Source organism: Uranotaenia lowii, chromosome 3 (genome assembly GCF_029784155.1).
Source record: "Uranotaenia lowii strain MFRU-FL chromosome 3, ASM2978415v1, whole genome shotgun sequence".
In the NCBI taxonomy this organism is placed as follows: domain Eukaryota; kingdom Metazoa; phylum Arthropoda; class Insecta; order Diptera; family Culicidae; genus Uranotaenia; species Uranotaenia lowii.
The window spans coordinates 137,029,783-137,047,574 of record NC_073693.1 but is presented as its reverse complement, the minus strand read 5'-3'; the positions used below and the strand labels follow the sequence as shown (position 1 = coordinate 137,047,574).

Sequence of the window (17,792 nt, the reverse complement as noted above, 5' to 3'; positions counted from 1 at the left end):
TTTAGCTGGAAAACCTGGACCTATAAATGTCAAAATCTCCACAATTAAAGTTTAACTGCCATCCAGTAAGTCATTTAAATTCGGGCGCCAATTAATACTGTCTAAGTCAGAGGGACCTCGACCAAAGAGCAATCCCCCCTGTTCTTGGTCTAAAGCCACGAGAACTGATCCGGGGTGGGCACTACATCGGCCTCTTTTTAGGCGACTTGACTGGCTCTCGACGGCAACGGAGGCCTTCGAGGGCGGTCTTGGGCAAAGCAGGGACTTTCACTGGATGACAGAAAAACACCGGTATTCTAGTTAAGTAATTGTATTGTTACAAACCTGTGTAAAGTGTATGGTGTGGTGTGTAAGCCGGCTGGTGCTGGAACGCTACTACGACGGGATTAGGCCTGATTTCGTGTGATGGCGGGATTACCGATGGGCGACCTGGCAACTACGACCAGGTGGTTTGGCTAGTACCTTTGGTTGCGGCACTGGTGGTTGACGGTTGGAAGTATGGTAGGAGAATATCGTTTAGGCGAACGATCAGGTGATTTGACTTGGCCGGCTTGGATGCACGACTTTGGATGGCTTGGTTGCTATGTCCACAGATGGTAGAACCTCCCGCTGGCTCAACCTGCGGTGAGCTACACCTACGGTTGACCGGAATAACGTTCGGCTGGAAAGTTCGGGACAAAGCTGGTTGCTCGGTGTGGCGGACCAACCAATCCTTGGTGCTTCCTTGTGGAAGCTGCACCTCAGACAGCCTGGCCTAACCTCACTTTGCTCTGGCTTTCAGCAAAGGGATTAAAATGGGCCCTAGGACAAACAGGTCTTAGAATTGCGTTTAAGGGATAACACTCGCTTTAAGCTACCTGATTTTCGCTTAATTCACAATATAGCTTTTTTCCACTTTTAACGCACTTTATATTAGAAAACTGTGATGTGGTTGCGATGTGCACAGTTCTGCGTTCTGCAGCGGAAAGGACGTGTATCTCTCGCATATCAGCCTGCTGCCCCTTATATTTTCCTTTCATACAAATCTATTTCCGTTTTTCCTTGCTCATGTCCAACCTTTACCAATAAAAAGGCCTTTTAACCTGTTCCTTGTATGATGTTGCTGTGAGTCTGTAGTTGAAATGTGTCGTGCTTTTAAATTGACCGTTGGGAGTCCCTTGCTAGCTTGTGTGATTTTAGTATTACAATTAATTTCTTTTTATCCAAATATCTAATCAACTAAATTATATTATATGAGACATTTATCGAATAAGGAATGTACAAAAAAGCAAGTCGATATTTTATTAAATATCGAATCTCAATGACTTGACTATTGCCTACATTCAGGAATTAGCTAAGCTTCAGTGGAGTGCGTTCACACCCACCTCCGCTTTTCCTGAGTGTTCTTAATGTGGTGATGTAGGGCAAGACGCTCAACCGGTAACATGACTCCGGATGCTCTGATCATCTCGTTAAGGATCGGGAGCTTTTCGAAGATTTGCGCCCACTGGCAGAGCCGGTGACAATTGCAGTGGCGAAGGATGGCGATTCAATCGTGGCTCAACATTCTGGTACGGTGAGACTGTTCTCCCGCGTAAAAGGTGAGAGCATTCCATGTACAGTTACGGATGTGCTGTTTGTGCCATCGCTACGCTTCAACCTATTTTCTGTGCTGAAGGTTGAGAGCAAGGGAATGCGAGTTGTTTTTAATAAAGGCGAAGTGAAAATCTATAGTGGTTCCGAAACTGTCGCTACCGGTTCGCGTCGCGGAAAACTTTACGAGCTTGATTTATACACGAGTGAAATTTGCGGAAGTGAATCGTTGTTCGCGTGTGGTCGAATCGCGCGAGAATTGCAGTTGTGGCACCGCAGATTCGGACATCTGAACGAAAAACAGTTAGATCTGCTGGTGAACAAGAACTTAGTGGACGGATTGTCGCCAGTAAAGCGAAGTTCGAGCAACGAAAAGATCGTGTGCGAATCGTGTGTTATCGGCAAACAAACGCGTAAGCCCTTTCCGGCGCGAGAAGGGAAACGGTCGTCGCGAGTGCTAGAAGTTGTCCACTCGGACGTTTGTGGACCGGTTACGCCTACCGGACTGAACGGTGAAAGATATTTCGTTTCGTTCGTGGATGATTGGAGCCATTTCGCGATGGTTTTTCCAATGAAGAAAAAGACTGAAGTGCTTGATTGTTTTGAATACTACGAGGCGTTGGTTACGGCCAAATTCGGGAATCGAATCTCTCGAATTAAGTGCGACAATGGCGGTGAGTACCAGAACAAGAGCTTTATCGGGTTTTGCCGGCGTAAGGGGATCCAAATTGAATGGACCGTCCCTTACACACCCGAACAGAATGGAACCAGCGAAAGAATGAACCGGACTGTAGTTGAGCGAGCTCGAGCCATGATTGACGATGCGAAGATAGCCAAAGAATTCTGGGTGCAAGCCGTCGAGACTGCCGTGTTTTTGACGAACAGATGCCCCACCAGTGCAAATAAATCGAATGCGACTCCCTTCGAGGTTTGGGAGGGACGACGCCCGAATGTTAGTAAGCTGCGGACGTTTGGTTGCACTGCGTACGTCCACGTTCCGAAAGAGACCCGCCGGAAGTTGGACGCAAAGGCGTGGAGAGGCATTTTTCTTGGCTATGCACCGAATGGGTATCGTGTGTGGAACCCGCAAACGAGGCAGATCGTCGTGGCGCACGACGTTGACTTCGTGGAGATTCCGGAGGAGTTGCAGTCATCGGAGGAAGTGAAGAAAAAGAAGGAAAGTCTTCCCATCATCTGTGTGCAACCTGAAAAAGAAGAACACGAAGAACAAACAGTGAATCGTGAAAATCACGAAAGACAAAAAGTGCATCGTGTAGAACACGAAAAAGAAGTGAGTGATCTTGAAGAGTCCGACGGCGCGCAAGAAGAGGACGAAGAGTTTGCAAGTTTTAATGAAGAGTGGTATCCCGAAGAACAGACGGAGAGTGTTTCTGAAAATCGTCCGGTCCGCGCGAAGTCTGCGCCGGCTTGGCACAAGGATTATGAAGTGGATTACGCCGCTTTTGCCCTGAATGCCGTGTCGTACGTCGAGAACTTGCCGGATTCGCTGGAGGAGATGAAGAAACGTGACGACTGGGTTCGGTGGCAGCGGGCGATGCAGGAGGAGATGGACGCGTTGGTAAGAAACGGTACATGGACCTTAGCAGAGCTGCCAGAAGGAAGAACCGCAATATCCTGCAAGTGGATATTCAAGCTTAAGCCGTCTGAAGATGACCAGCCGCCGCGCTACAAGGCCCGCTTAGTAGCGAGGGGCTTCAGCCAGAAATTGGGGTTTGACTACTCTGAAACTTACTCCCCGGTAGCGCGCATGGACACGCTGAGAGCTGTCCTGGCTTTGGCGAACGAGGAAGGAATGGCCGTCCACCAAATGGATGTGAAAACGGCATTCCTCAACGGCGAACTTTCCGAAGAGATGTACATGCTTCAGCCAGAGGGCTTCGAGCAGCAGAGCGGACTTGTTTGTCGATTGAATAAGTCGCTCTATGGTTTAAAACAGGCGTCCAGGTCTTGGAACATCCGGTTCCACAAGTTCGTCGAGCGGCTAGGGTTCAAAAGGAGCCCAAACGTTTTGTGTCTGTACTATCGAGGCACAGGGAAGCAGCAGGTGATTATCGTCTTGTACGTGGACGATATACTTATCGTGAGTCCGTCGGAAAAGTTGGTGATCACGATCAAGCAGTGTTTGGCTCGAGAATTCGAGATGAGCGACCAAGGTGCCGTGAAGAATTTTTTGGGTATGCGGATTGATCGTGACACGAAAAAGAAAGTGATGCGAATTAGCCAGCGGCGATATTTGGAAAGTCTGTTGACACGTTTTCAAATGCAGGATTGCCGTCCCGTGTCCACTCCGATGGAGAATAAGTTGAAGCTTCCGAAAGGAGAAGAGTCGAAAAGGATCTCGGAACCGTACCGAGAATTGGTCGGATGCATCATGTATGTTTCGTTGACATCCCGACCGGACTTGGCTGTGGCTGCGAATTACTTTAGCCAATTCCAAGTGTGCCCGAATCAAGAACATTGGGTTCATCTTCGACGAGTTCTCCGATACATTAAAGGATCGTTGCAGCTGGGGCTAACCTATCGAAGCAGCGGTGACAGCCCACTTCTCGAGGTGTACACCGATGCTGATTGGGCGAGTGACATCACCGATCGTCGTTCCGTGTCGGGAGCGGTGTTCAAAGTATATGGTGTTGTGGTTAGCTGGTTTTCGAAGAAACAGGCAACGGTATCCTTGTCGTCAACCGAGGCGGAGCTTGTAGCTCTGTGTGTGGCTGCATGCCACAGTCAGTGGTTGGTTCGTATGCTGCGAGACCTTGGACGTTGTCCAGAGGGTCCCATCCAGTTCCACGAGGACAACCAATCAACCATCAAGATAGCTTCAAATCCGAAGGATTCGTCTCGTCTGAAGCACATGGACGTTAAGTATTTCTACGTTCGTGAGCTACTCGAGGGGAACATCATCAAGATCGACTACATACCGACGTCGATGCAGCAGGCGGACATTTTGACTAAGGGTCTACCTGCACCAGCGTTTAGAAAGCTACGGGACAGCCTTGGAATGGCAGATTGCTGCGTTTGAGCGGGCGTGTTGAGTATTGCAAACCCTATCAATGTGCCCCCATCTATTCGTACCCGCCTATGTGGTAGCGCTGTCATTATTTGCGTTCACAGTGTTCCGCTTGCTTTCAATCTTGGTAAAACTACCAGAGAATAAACCACGTTGTTATTTTATAATCGTCTCCGAAGTAGTTTTTATTCCGCGAGTGTTCCTTCCTCCACCATATCGACTTCAGCAATAACTTGAAAAAAAATTGCTTTTTCATTTCATTTCAACAAAACCTTATTTCATTGATTCAAAGCAATTCGATTGAATTAATTGAAGAATTGTTTCAATTGACCTTTTTTCCTCGTTGTGTAGTCATTTTTGCTTTTAAATTAATGAAATTCTGGTAGAATAGTTGAAATCCTTGTTCTGTCAAAAAGAATATTCGTAGAATTAATTTTAAGACAATTAACCGTGAAACTCAAAACTTATGCAATTTTTCTAATAAAATGGGTTTTTTCTTCTCAATTATTGAGTACCTGCAATGAAAGTGTTTACGTTTTAAATTTGCTCCTACACCGGTGGGGAGTGGGTGTTTTAGCCGATTCTAAAATTTCAAATTGTGCTAAAACTGGCATACTTAAAACCAATATTTACGCCTGAACCGTTGCAGGTGCTCTTATGATAATAAACATTGAACAACATTAACCGTGTAGTGGAAACTTCATGTCTTATCTTTCAATTCAGTATCGAACATTACTTTCAGTGTTTCAAGGATGGCAACGCTGGTTTTAAAAACACGAGGTTATGTGTACACCCGAATGTCAGTCGCTTCAGGTAAACATTCAGTTCATTCCATTCGATTGTATCGCGAAAACGTGTTAATTTATAACAAGTAACCTTCTAGTTTGTCGTTGATTTTAGGCATTATTTGCCAATAAATTACAGTAATGGATATCGTAAAAGAAGTATTGGACAAGCAGCGAAAAGATTTGGAAAAATATAAACCTATCACGGTTGAAAAACACCTGGAAGTTGCAACTGATTTGGGACATCTAATGGTAACCGACCCAAACTATTTCGACGACGAAAAGTTCAAGTAAGTTTGAAAAAGCTAAAGTATTGCGATCTCTAACTTATTACTTAATTCTCTATAAATTTAGAGCCGACCATGAACAATATTTACTGGATTTAACGCGGGACAATACCCAGTTGCTTATTAACAGCATCTGGGAACTGCCAACGGATCGTCAGGACGAATACATAGTAGCCAAACTGCCAGTACCGCGGACCGTTCTACCCAGAGCACGAAAGTTACCGGTACCTAAACCGCTGACCAAATGGGAACAAATAGCCAAGGCTAAGGGAATCAAAAAACGTACTCGGGACAAGAAGGTGTACGATGAGGTGCTGGACAAATGGGTACCAACGTACGGCTACCAGCGATACAAGGCGGAGAAAGAGAAAGACTGGGTTCTGGAGGTACCCCAGAACGCCGATCCCAACAAGGACATGTTCCAAGAGAAGCGCGATTTACGTATTGAACGAATTGCCAAGAATGAAATTTCTCGCATGAAGAACATTGCCCGAACCAAGAAAATACAAACACTGCGAACAGGGTTTTTGGGGCCAGAATCTGCATCGGCTAAAGAGGTGTGTACTTATGAGCCTTTTCCTTTTGTTTGAATTATTTTTACTAATGATGATTTCTTCATAAATTTAGTTGGTCACGGCCGCTAATATTGCTAAGGCGTCGACGGCTTCAGTCGGTGTCTTCCAAGAGAAACTTTCAAACGAGAAGGTGGCCCGTGGTATTGGAGTACGTGAGCTGATTCCGGGTAGCAAACGCAAACGGACACCGCTAACACTGCCGGGTGAAAAGAAACGTAATCTGGACATTGTCAGTAAAGTGCTGAACAAAAAACCTAAAATCGATGTTGAGAAAGCCATTTCTCTACAAAAAGCGGAAGCAAGAGCAGAGTGAGTTGAAATGATTGTTTCTGGAAAAATTGTATGTGTTCCTGGAAAAACTCAGTATTAATGTACAATTTTATTTCAGACGAGAAGCTGCATCGGCTGAAGGTGCACCGAAAAAGAAGCAAGGTAAAAAGGGTGCGAAGGGTAGCTTTGGCAGGAAGAAACCGAAAGGTGGTCAAGGCAAACGGAACCACAGCAAACGAGCAGTCGGTCGAAAGAGGCGTTAGATGTTTTTAATTTCCACAATATTTTATTCGAAAGTCATAAAAAAGAGTTATTCCACAAGTTAAGTGTTTGATTTCATCCGAAACTATTGACAAATATAGGAGGCACAAATGATATCCTATTCTTTAAATGTTTGTTAACCAGAATTTAATGGCCCGTTACCCGTTAACCATTATTTCGTTTACTTGAATAGCATCAGATCAGCTCTTTTAAATCGCTCAGAGCGCTTTTTTTGTGTGGTAAAGCAAATTTGAGATTTGAAGTCATATTTCAAAGGATAAGTGAAGTGAAAAACGACAGGTGAAAAATTTTTTTTCTATTATCTTTTCCGGTCATGTTAAGTTTTTTTTGAATAAAATAAATAAGATGAATCAGTTCAATTAATGTTTTGAGTTTTGGGCTTCAAACATTTATGAAATTGACCATTCTGGATAACCTTTCAAATATCAGTTTCGGATTGTAGAAATTAAATAAGCACATACAAAATTGTTTATACTTAGCAAATTGTATTTTTATTTACGAGATGTTTTTACTTCCTACTTGTTTCGTCTGCCTATTTCATTAATTCAGCTTTTGTAGTCAAATGATGAAATACAAATAAAATTAGGGATTGCAATGAACATTGCCAAGTGCCGTTCGTCCTGTCGAACGCGCCGCGTGTTTGAAGGTCTACAACTTCATGAACGCAACCTTCGCACTTCGACGGCTAACTGGCAATAGATAGATTATTTTTCAATTCTATATTTTTCTTACGCACTGCCATTATTAACTCTGATTTCATTTTCTCTAATCGTTTCGTTTGCTTTGGTAAGTTAGGCTATTAGATGCTGCGTGTTTTTGATGCTATGTATTTTGTATGAGTTGTTTTACCGGACTAAAACATCGAATAGCTCCCCGTAACTCGTTCAATGGGTTATCTGGGGGAGGAGTTCGAGAATGTCGTTATTATATATATTTGTGTGGTTTCATTTTGCAGGCTGCTACATTTTGGTTAGGTTATAGCTAGTTTATTTTGTATGTCTGCGTTGGTTGCTTCTGATAATGTAATGCTTTCCAGCTTACCTATTAAGGATTCTGTTAGTAAAGAGGTGCCTGCTGTGAGTTGCTCTGCAATGACATGGGGCTGTTTGGGTGAGCTATGTGTTGTGTATTCCTTAGAATTTTCATTTAAATAAATTTTGCATCATATTCTTTCTTATTTTTTTTTTTTTATATAAAACATATGTATATAAACGCTTACGAATAAACCTCATCTTACATATAATAGTATAAGCTTAATTTTTGTGTTTTTTTTCTATTTTTAGTTTTCTTTACGCTCAATCTTTTACTGTTTTATTAAGTATACTAATAATGACAGTACTTACCCTTAACTTAAATAGAAACTTAACTGTTACATGAACATTTTACTGCATTTTGTCAATTTTACTTCCGACTTCTGGTTACATACGTCTTTGTCCAGTATTGTATGTCTTCTTTTCTGCATGTATATAAATATATATTTATATATATATATACCATATGTATAAATGTATATGTTGTGTGTTTTCTAATGTTATGTTTAGTTTTTTTCGTCACTTGACCTTCTGATTTTTTCTATCGCGCAAATAATATAGGTTAATTTTCTGGCATTCTTAGGGTTCTAGTGAGACAATGATAGAGGTCAGCAGATTTTAGAACTCCGTTTCGGAATTTGCCTGGATTATTTCAAGTATTTTGGGATATCTCACAGAACAGAGTGGATCTTACATCATCTAATGATGAAAATAAGAGAAGAATAAACAGTAAAACTAACACAGTTGTCATTTATCGATTTATTATTGCATGATGAGTGTTAGAACATAAATTTTAACATGTACGCTAACAAAAGTTTCATCGTTGGTGATTATGACTGCAACAAAACAGAAAATCTACAATAGACAACAAATTTACTAAAAGAAGGTTTTATGAGGAAGGAAGCATTTTGAAAAGAAACAAGATTGAACTGAATTGACAAATATTACCAAACTTACAATCAAACAAAACTCTTATCAATTAAATTTTGCTAGCAAAAATTTAAAGAATGCTATAAGAAAAAAAATTAAACTAAGAATGAATATATCATCGTATCAAGATTTGTTATTTGAGTACAAGATGAACAAAAGAAACTAGAAAAATAGATATACTTGAGAGACCAACTGAAACAAAATTAAAACTATATTTATCTGAGTCCGCGATTTGTGTCATTCATTCATCTTTCATATAGCTGACTTCCGACGATAGATAGTTCCATAAGTTAAGCCTGTTTGACCAGCAAGACTAAAAACGGCACTCTTGGCAGCACGATATGACCACCACGTTGTGCAGCTAGCCCTAGGATCAATTATGTCTCAAGAATTCGTAGTCATTTTTTTTTTTTTTTGTTACAGAGAACGTTTTTTTTTACTTCTATGTATAGTATTTTGATACTCTTCGTATTAAATAAATTTGAAAATGATTCAGAAGTTAAATTCATATTTGGAAATTCAATTACTGTGTAGAGTCCATACAACAAAATTCAAAGTAAACTTCTTGTCGAAGCGTTGGACACGTTCATTTTCTCACATGTCTTTCCAATCTTATTTTTGTAGTATTTCTCGCTGCGGATGATGGCATCAGCAGAATGGTTTAATATAATTTAGTAAAAAAATGAATAGCAAAAAAACGGCCTATGAAGGAAATTTGTGAAGTGTTGTGGGAAAGTTGTGTGTTTTTGTTGCTGTACGTTACTGTGTTGTGTGGATGTACATTTATAGACGCTGTTGCTTGCTGCTTGCTTAACATCATAAGTTAACTAGCTGATTAGGAGAGGTCTGCAAGGAAAAAAAAAACAAAACAAATCATTCAGCGTTTCCCAAACGAGATAAAACCATCGAAAGTAACTTACAACTTGGCGCCGCTTCATAACGTCTCTGTATTTGGTCGTATGTAAATTTAACAAATGCATCGTACTGTTCGGCGAGTTTAGTTGTCAGCACTGCATCGTACTGTTCCCGTAGCGAATCTTCTCTCTCCTTGAGCATTCGCTCACAGATCATTTGCACCTATTTTTGAAGGAGAAATCGAACAAGAATTACTTCTATAATGGAAACGACAAGACGAATGTTTTGGAAAAAGCAACTAACTTGTTTGAAAGTAAACAAAGCCTTTTCCGGGTGCTTGACCATGCTTGGTGGACTGTCCGGCCGGCGTGGGCTATCCGGGCCCATCTCGGATCCGCTCGATTCAGAGTCCTGCATACGTTCCATGTTGTGATGCGAGTGGAATGTGAGCTGCTTCCGACGGTGTAGTCTTTTGATTTCTTCGGTTATATTCTGGGCCATTTTCTCTGTAATGCAATCAATTTATGATAATTTATTCAAGGTTATATTTGGTTCACTTATTAAATATTTTTAGAACAGGAGGATGACAGAAATGACGCCCACTCGGTAATGTTTTCTCAAGCAGCAAACAAAATTATATTTTGGATCTTGAGAGGGTGCATTTTGTGACATTTTTTTCCGCAAATTTAGCTCAATTTTTAACCATGTGTGTTAAATGACAAAATGATGATTCCTGGCAAACAGGCTCAAATAACTTTTTTTTTGTTTCTTCCTCGAGGCTCAAATAACCGGTTACTTCTAGCGATTGATTGCTCTCATAAATAAACAACAAAAACATATTATTTGGACTTTACCGAGCAATCATTTCAGAACAATTTTCAATTTACATTTAGATATTCAAGACTTTTTTTTAATGATGAACGATATTTAAAAAATCAGGAAACCTTATACCGGATGACTCGTAAGAAAACTCAAACTGTGTATATGTACTTGGTTTATGTTGATACTTCTAATTTTACTAGAAATCTTTAATTCAATAAATAAATTATCGAAAAACTTTTTTCCACGAGTGAGCAAAGGGATTGCCTAAAAAGGTTCAATCTCATTAAAGCTGCACCATCAGCACAAAACGGAAAAGCAGAACAGACACCAGTGCATCACGTACACACAGGCTGCTCTGTGCAAAAAGTAATTCAGTATGGACATTCAGTAGCTTCATTCGGTCGTTCAATTCCGATTGAACCGATGACAATCAGCCCAGCATGGAGCAGAAGCAATGACAAAAACGATTTTCGGAAACCAGCCGTGCTTGGCAATGGTTTGTTTTTTTTTTTTTTTTTTGTAAAAAGGGATATTTTGTTGGCTTTGCTTGAGTCGGTGGACAACCGATGGTCGCACGACCACTTCGAGAGAGAAGGAAGGCAAAAGCAACCCCCGAAATATGAGGAAAAAAACCCTTGAAATACGGACGGATAGTCTATCATTGAGAAGCAAAAGAACAAGAAGCAGTGTCTCCTTACCTGGGGTCAACTTTGGGCAGCCGGTGTCGGCGAATGGCGAAGGCTTCGGTTCCATAACACGCATAGCAGCCGACGCTGAGGATGAGGCACCGGAACTGGAGGCGGCGGCTGTGGATTGTGAAGGACTGCTGCTGCTGCTGGGGCTCCCGAACGGATGGCATCTTCGCCGTTTGGACGGCCTCTGGTTCAGGCTCTCCCAGTCCAGTGCACGTTTCAATGTTGCACAAGCCATAATTATTTTCTGTGGTGGTTCTTTCGGCGGAGCGGCGGCAGCTGGTCGATCGTACGTAGTCCGATGCTTTTTCTTCTCGCTGAGGATTTCAGTCTTGATATTTCCGTTTGTATGGGTGTGCCAGTTTTCTTGAGTTGTGGTTTACTAATTTTTTTTATTCTGGATTTTGAACTGCTAAAACCTGTACGGGATAATGTCGGTCAGTATACAGGAACACGTAAAACGAGACCAAGCTTCGGAACAATACTTTCGCTTGACGTTTTCATTACTGCGTATTAATTCAGGCAATCATTTATAGGCTTAAAAATTATGTTTTTAATAAATACTTTTAAATTCAAATACAAAACAAGAAGATCATTTTAATTTCTTGTTGGGTACTATTTTAAAGACTCAATAGCAAAACAAGTTTTAGTTTTACAGATTTTCTCAAAAAAATGTGAACCAAAATGAAATTGTCAACATGTACTCAAAAATGTGTTCAAAAAAGCAAGCTCCCGAGAAAATTATCTTTTAAATGATTTCAATAGCAGAAAACACATTTTGAGATCCCTACTGAATATATTACAGAAACTTTCAAAATTGACCAGAAAATGCTTTTGACTGAAAACTTTCGTAGGTACTTGGTCACATAAAAATTCTCAGCAGTAAAATTTCACGTCGCAATCAGATTTCGCCTACAAATCTTGCCAGTCTCGTTTTTCCTGTTCCTGTTTTATTTTGTCATTTCCTGTCCCGAGACGAGACCACACGAACACTCTTTCCTCATGTACACAACCCGAAGTCCGAACCGAAGTCTTTCCACAATGCTTATTTTTTATCACTTTCTTTCCCTTGGTTGGATTATTACCAAATTTCAATCTTCTTGTTTTTGTTGCGTTATGCTTTCTTCTTTTGTGCGACGGACGGTCTTATTTCCCAATTCCCAACAATGGAGTCTCTCGAATGAAAAGAATTTTATCGATGGGGATTAACGGATAAGCATATGTTGAACACTTGTACATTAATTTTTATTCTTTAAAAGAAAATTTTCACAGCACGTTTCTAGGAATTTCCACCTAGAAACGCAACTTTGTTCCCTAGCGAAGGTTTTTTTTCTACGTATTATATTCCCGTCCTTCCCACAGCAAGCAGCAACGATTAGTGCAACAACGCAAGTATCGAGAAGGCTAACTTGAGAGGAAAAAAAAACTAGTACGCATAATGATTTTTCCTACTGGAATTCCAACCTTTTCAATGATTTTCCACGTTCTCAAACGCACTCACTTCGATCGCATTGAATCAAATCACTGAATTTTCATAGTTTTACGCTGAATTCCAACCGAATTACTCACTTCTGATACCGATTACTTTGCGAACGAATATGGAACTTGTACGAAAAAATATGGCTGCAGTTTCTAGTTTCAACTTCTCTACTCACTTCACTGGCTGACTGACCTGGCTCGCCGTCTGCGATGATGGCTGCCGTTTGTTCCTTTTGCTCTGGTAGTTCGTTGCGTTTTCCTTTTTGAACCCGTATTTTCTTCGACGGCGCGGTTACCAGACCGCAGATGTTGGAGCTCCACGCGGCGAATTGGTCGGGCAACTCTTGTCTACACTGACGGAAATGCGCGTTCAGATTTAGAAAAAGATTTGATTGAATAAAATGCACCGTGAAGGCGGTGAGACTTTTCCCTGATGTGATAAATAGTTTTATGTCTCGAACGGCGCGTTGGTAAATTGATTTTTTGGGATAATTATAAAAAACGTATGCAAAAGCATTGGAAAGTGAAAAAATCAATTACGAACGCGCCGTATTTACAGATGAACTGGACCAGCATTCATAAAATGATAATTGAAAATGTGAAACTCTAGATTAATTTATGAAGACCGGGGCGAACGTGTTTGAATATTGATGGTTTTTTTTTTATTTTTCAGATGTCAAATTTAAGAACTTGAGAAAAATTTAAAATGAAGCGGAAATTTGATGAATTAATAGTTGAAAAATTAATTAGTTTTTCCTAAAATCAACGAGCCTATAGTATGTAGCCTCTTTACCTAAAATAGGTAACAATTTTTTATATCTCTGTCTTTTATTGACGTGCGTTATCATGTATATCATGTATATTTTTGACGACATGCACACTCAAGTAACCATAAGCACTAAAGCTGTTGTGACAGTATAGGGTTTGTGCAGGAAGCTAAACAAAATGCATATTAAATATAATATCATCTTTGAACCGATCAAATGTTTTATACGACGTAATGGAAAAGTTCGCGAGATACGGTTTAATTTTAACTGACTTCGATATGTTTATTTTTCAGTGCAATTATTTCGCCCGTAAAATAAAAGTATTTCGCTCATCAATCTTTTGCGAAGCTATCCGAATCCGCGGTTCTTGTTTGTCAACAAACTATTTTCACCAATCTTCTAATTTATTTTTAAATAGCAAACCAACGGTGATTCTAAATGACATCCAAGTCCAGCAACAGCTTAGACACTCGGGCCGAATTAGCCGAGCTTGTGAAGAGGAAAGCTGAAATTTCGGTAGGTATATTAAGGTCCCAACAAAGCTCCGCGTAAAACAAATTAAAATCTACCGCAGGAAACGTTGGCCAATCTGGAAAGACAAATTTACGCATTCGAAGGATCGTACCTTGAAGATACTCAGCTTTATGGTAACATAATCCGAGGATGGGACCGCTACTTGACAACAAATAAAACTACCAATTCAAAGGCCGACAAGCGGAACCGGAAGTTCAAGGAAGCCGAGCGTTTGTTTTCTAAATCATCTATTACATCGATGGCGGTAGAATAAATACTATTATTATTTTTGTTTGCAATAATCAACTAGGTATTTTCCTCAGGCGGTCAGCGGATTGGTTGATCCGAACGAATCCAAACATGACCGGAACAGTGAATCCGAATCTCTGACAAATGACGACTCGAGTGACAACCAAATGGGTGCGATCAACTCCAACTCATCCCTTGGTTCGTCCTCGCATGAACTTACCCTAAAAGGGGCCTCGGCTGCTGTTGCATCGGTCAACAAATCACTAACGGCGTCGAAGAGTGCCATCCTCGAAAAATCGTCGTTCCTCAATCGGCCATCGACACCGACCAAAGAGCTAAATAATTCAGCCAAGGAAACATCCACGCCAAGCAGTACGGCCAAACACAAGGCCAGCGTTGGATCGGTCAAGAAGAACAGTTCCAACAAAAAAGTGAGACATCGTTAAGACATAGATTTTATGGCGTACAAATGCGTAAACATAATTTTTAAAACAATTTAGAATTACATATGGTTTCGTTTTATGTAGCACGTTAAGTATGGAAATAAATAGGAGTAATTACTTCCCAAATTCAGTTGAAATTGACAAGTAAAGGCAGAAACACAATACAGCGTCGGTCGTCGCGTCACCGACGCTGTATTGTGTTTCTGCCTTAACTCATGAAAATTGTACTCCATGAGATGTCTTCATAACTCAGCTTTTCTTTGCACGAGGCCGTTGTGGAAACATTTCAGGTTCTGTTTCTTTTCATTTGCCTGCCTACCGTATTCACGACCAGTCAAAGTTATTCTTGCATTTTGATCATTATAAATAAAAAAAACGAACACACACATATAGGATCTCAGTGAAACTTCATGTTTCTTTGAAGAGATCTAAATTCTACTTAAGACTAAGCGTACATCTTTCAAGGATATAATGGCTAGCATTTTACTAATGCTAATACCACCAACTCACAGAAAGAGTACTATGTTTGCCGTGACCAAGACTTGATCTCACGACATTTGGCTTAGAAGACTTGAACGCTATCCTCTAGGCCACGGTCGGCGGCAAAAAAAATAGTTGCATTAAAGAAGGCGATCGATATTTGCCCATATATTTATCGCCTATATGTATGCAATTACAGAAGAGTCTCTACTGTAAGAATCAAATTATCGATATTTTCTCAAAATATCTCTCAATGAATATTGAATCCTAAAGAGGCAGCATTGGCTACCGACAAGACACGGTCGTGCAGGACCTTGCACGAAAATTTCCTCATACTGTGCTTCGATGAAATTAACTAGTTTCTCAGGGACTCCTCGTCGCCTTGGAGCCGCCCAGATGTTTTCATGGTTCAGTCGGTCGAATACTTTTTCGAAATCAACGAACACCAGCAGATGAGAGTTCTGGAATTCGTTGATTTGTTCCAGTATTATTCGTAACGTTCTGATGTGGTCCACACATGATCGTCCGGATCGGAATCCAGCTTGTTGCCATCGGAGTGTAGCATCAATCTTCTCCTGGATCCTGTTCAGGATCACTTTGAGAGTTGTACAGATCAAAGCTATGTCTCGTTAGTTACCACACTCGGTCAGGTCTCTTTTTCTTCGGGACTTTTACGAGGGTACCCTGCATCTAGTCGGCCGCGACTCCAGGCGCTTTGTTGGATTTCATGTCTTTGACTGCCGCTATTTATGAAGAAAAAATAAAATAATTTATTATAATTTTGTTAGTGTCTGACCAACAAAACCAACCGTGACCATCCCGGTTGAAATAATGAAATTTCACTATGTCAGCTAAACTTTTGCTGATTTAAAGATTCATTTGAAGTAAACAAATGTTTTTGGTTTCCGATGTCATATGTTATGAATGGAAAAATTAAAAAATGATTGATTTTCTACTTGAAACCATTTTTATGCTGAATAATAAGCTTATATTTGGAATTATTTGATCTAAAAAACATGAAAACCAATGGAAACTAACTTTGTGATATTTAGATCACGAACCGCGAAAAACATACAACGAGAGATTTCAGAAATTCGCTGAGCTGCATTTCAAAATAAAATGGATTTAATGTGAAGATTAAAAATTCTTGAGTTAATTGAAGTGTTCTATTTGAGTTCTTATATTATAGTATTATTTAAAAATCTAATTTAACATTTCAGAGTAGTGGGGTAGCAAAACAAGGAAAATAAAAGTCGATATATACTTTATAAAATTTTATAATTTGATACTGGAATTGGTCACCCATATCAGTCTCTTCAATTCATCACTCTCGGTTGGAATTGAATGTAATTGAACAGAACAGCAATTTTTTTTTCATCAATATTCCGTGATCCTCAAACAAATATAATATAAAATCATCGAAAAAAAAAATTTTCAAATAACCAGCTGTTGTCTGTTTAACTAAGCACTTTTATTAAGGTACACCGGGGTAAGTGTGGACGGTGGCTATTAAAAAAATACTGTGCACTATTTTCTCAAACTTTTTATGCAAAATGTTCAATTTACTTTTAATCTATCCAATAACTGTGAAAAAGATACGATTCCGACAGTAACGGATGTTTACAGCGACTTTTTTGAAATTTTCAACTACGATGTCGAGTTGAAGTGCATCTTTTTCAACTCGACATCGTAGTCTCGTAAACTAGCTGGCTCTCGATGAAAAACTACATAAACAATCCTCACATTCCAAACAACCAGTTAGGAAAAGAAACGGCGGTTAAAAATGAAGAAAAAAGAGTTTATTTACAAAAAACTAAAATTTTGTCTCCAACCCCTGCCTGGGGTAAGTGTGGACGGCTTTAAAAAGACTTGCTGTTTACACATTTTTTCAATTTTCTGTCCTATCAATCTATCTGAATTTTTATCAATCAAGAAATTTTCAATGCGACTACAACAAAATAAGTTATTTCTGATGCAAAAAATTCATTTTTAAGGACTTTTTGGATTTAAGGTCGTTTCTGAAGATCCAAGCTCTAATTTTTAAGAAGCATCTGATAGCAGACATTTGTACACTTTCAAAATGGTATAGTTGATGAAAATTGATTCAGTAGTTTTGAGTTTATAACCGAAACAATATTCCGGGTCTGATGATCCTAACCGGCAAATTGACCTTTTTTTTTTGCTGGGTGATTTTGGTAACCCTATTCAAAAGTCTAAGATAATGAGAAATTGTACACGGAAAATAAAAAAAAGGTAAAATTTACCTTTTTGCGAGGTGAATTTTTTCCACCCCTCATTCGAGGTAAATTTTACCTTTTTTTCATTCACCTAGCAAAAAGGTAAATTTTACCTTTTTTCAATTCACCTAGCAAAAAGGTAGATTTTACCATTTTCTCATTCACCTAGCGAAATAGTAAATAATATCGTTTTCCCATTCACTGATTTAAATTGTTTATTTGATTGGTTTCTTCAATAATAATTAATTAAAAAAAAACACAATTCATTAAAAAATTGGTATTTATTTGAAATAAATAGGGACTGTTACCTAATATTTATTTTTGAAATATATCACCGTGTTCTTTAAAAATTATTGAGGCAAGTCCTTTGTTCGCCAAGCTTGTCAGGTCCGGCTTGTCCGGGTTAATATCTGAAGGTTGACGGGAATACAACACGAAGCTCTGTGGGCCGATCTGAAACAAAAGCAAAGTATTATGAAGAGAACCAGCATAACT

At 39.8% G+C, this 17,792-nt stretch overlaps 3 protein-coding genes across 7 annotated transcripts; 2 read left to right on the top strand and 1 right to left on the bottom strand.

Moving 5' to 3' along the window:
• Nucleotides 1-5,396: 5,396 nt before the first annotated feature.
• Nucleotides 5,397-6,838, top strand: LOC129755817 (ribosome biogenesis regulatory protein homolog). The gene is made up of 4 exons (XM_055752490.1): nucleotides 5,397-5,675; nucleotides 5,740-6,229; nucleotides 6,300-6,556; nucleotides 6,636-6,838. The coding sequence occupies exons 1-4, from the start codon at nucleotides 5,527-5,529 to the stop codon at nucleotides 6,778-6,780; spliced, it is 1,041 nt and encodes a 346-aa protein (XP_055608465.1). The 5' UTR covers nucleotides 5,397-5,526; the 3' UTR covers nucleotides 6,781-6,838.
• Nucleotides 6,839-7,264: 426 nt separating this feature from the next.
• On the bottom strand, nucleotides 7,265-12,887 carry LOC129755968 (akirin). Of its 5 annotated transcripts, none has more exons than XM_055752695.1 (5): nucleotides 12,785-12,887; nucleotides 11,136-11,548; nucleotides 9,919-10,121; nucleotides 9,681-9,837; nucleotides 7,265-9,606 (listed from the first exon to the last, which is right to left on the bottom strand). In XM_055752695.1, exons 2-5 carry the CDS (start codon nucleotides 11,365-11,367, stop codon nucleotides 9,596-9,598), a joined length of 603 nt encoding a protein of 200 aa, XP_055608670.1. In that variant the 5' UTR covers nucleotides 11,368-11,548; nucleotides 12,785-12,887; the 3' UTR covers nucleotides 7,265-9,595. The 5 variants fall into 5 exon arrangements, with proteins under 5 accessions (XP_055608670.1, XP_055608668.1, XP_055608667.1 ...); XM_055752693.1 differs by having other exon boundaries at nucleotides 12,699-12,853; XM_055752692.1 differs by lacking the exon at nucleotides 12,785-12,887 and adding an exon at nucleotides 12,594-12,778.
• Nucleotides 12,888-13,703: 816 nt separating this feature from the next.
• LOC129756547 (chromatin modification-related protein MEAF6) lies at nucleotides 13,704-14,710 on the top strand. Its single transcript, XM_055753455.1, has 3 exons — nucleotides 13,704-13,891; nucleotides 13,950-14,153; nucleotides 14,212-14,710. The coding sequence occupies exons 1-3, from the start codon at nucleotides 13,814-13,816 to the stop codon at nucleotides 14,581-14,583; spliced, it is 654 nt and encodes a 217-aa protein (XP_055609430.1). The 5' UTR covers nucleotides 13,704-13,813; the 3' UTR covers nucleotides 14,584-14,710.
• The last annotated feature ends 3,082 nt before the right edge of the window (nucleotides 14,711-17,792 follow it).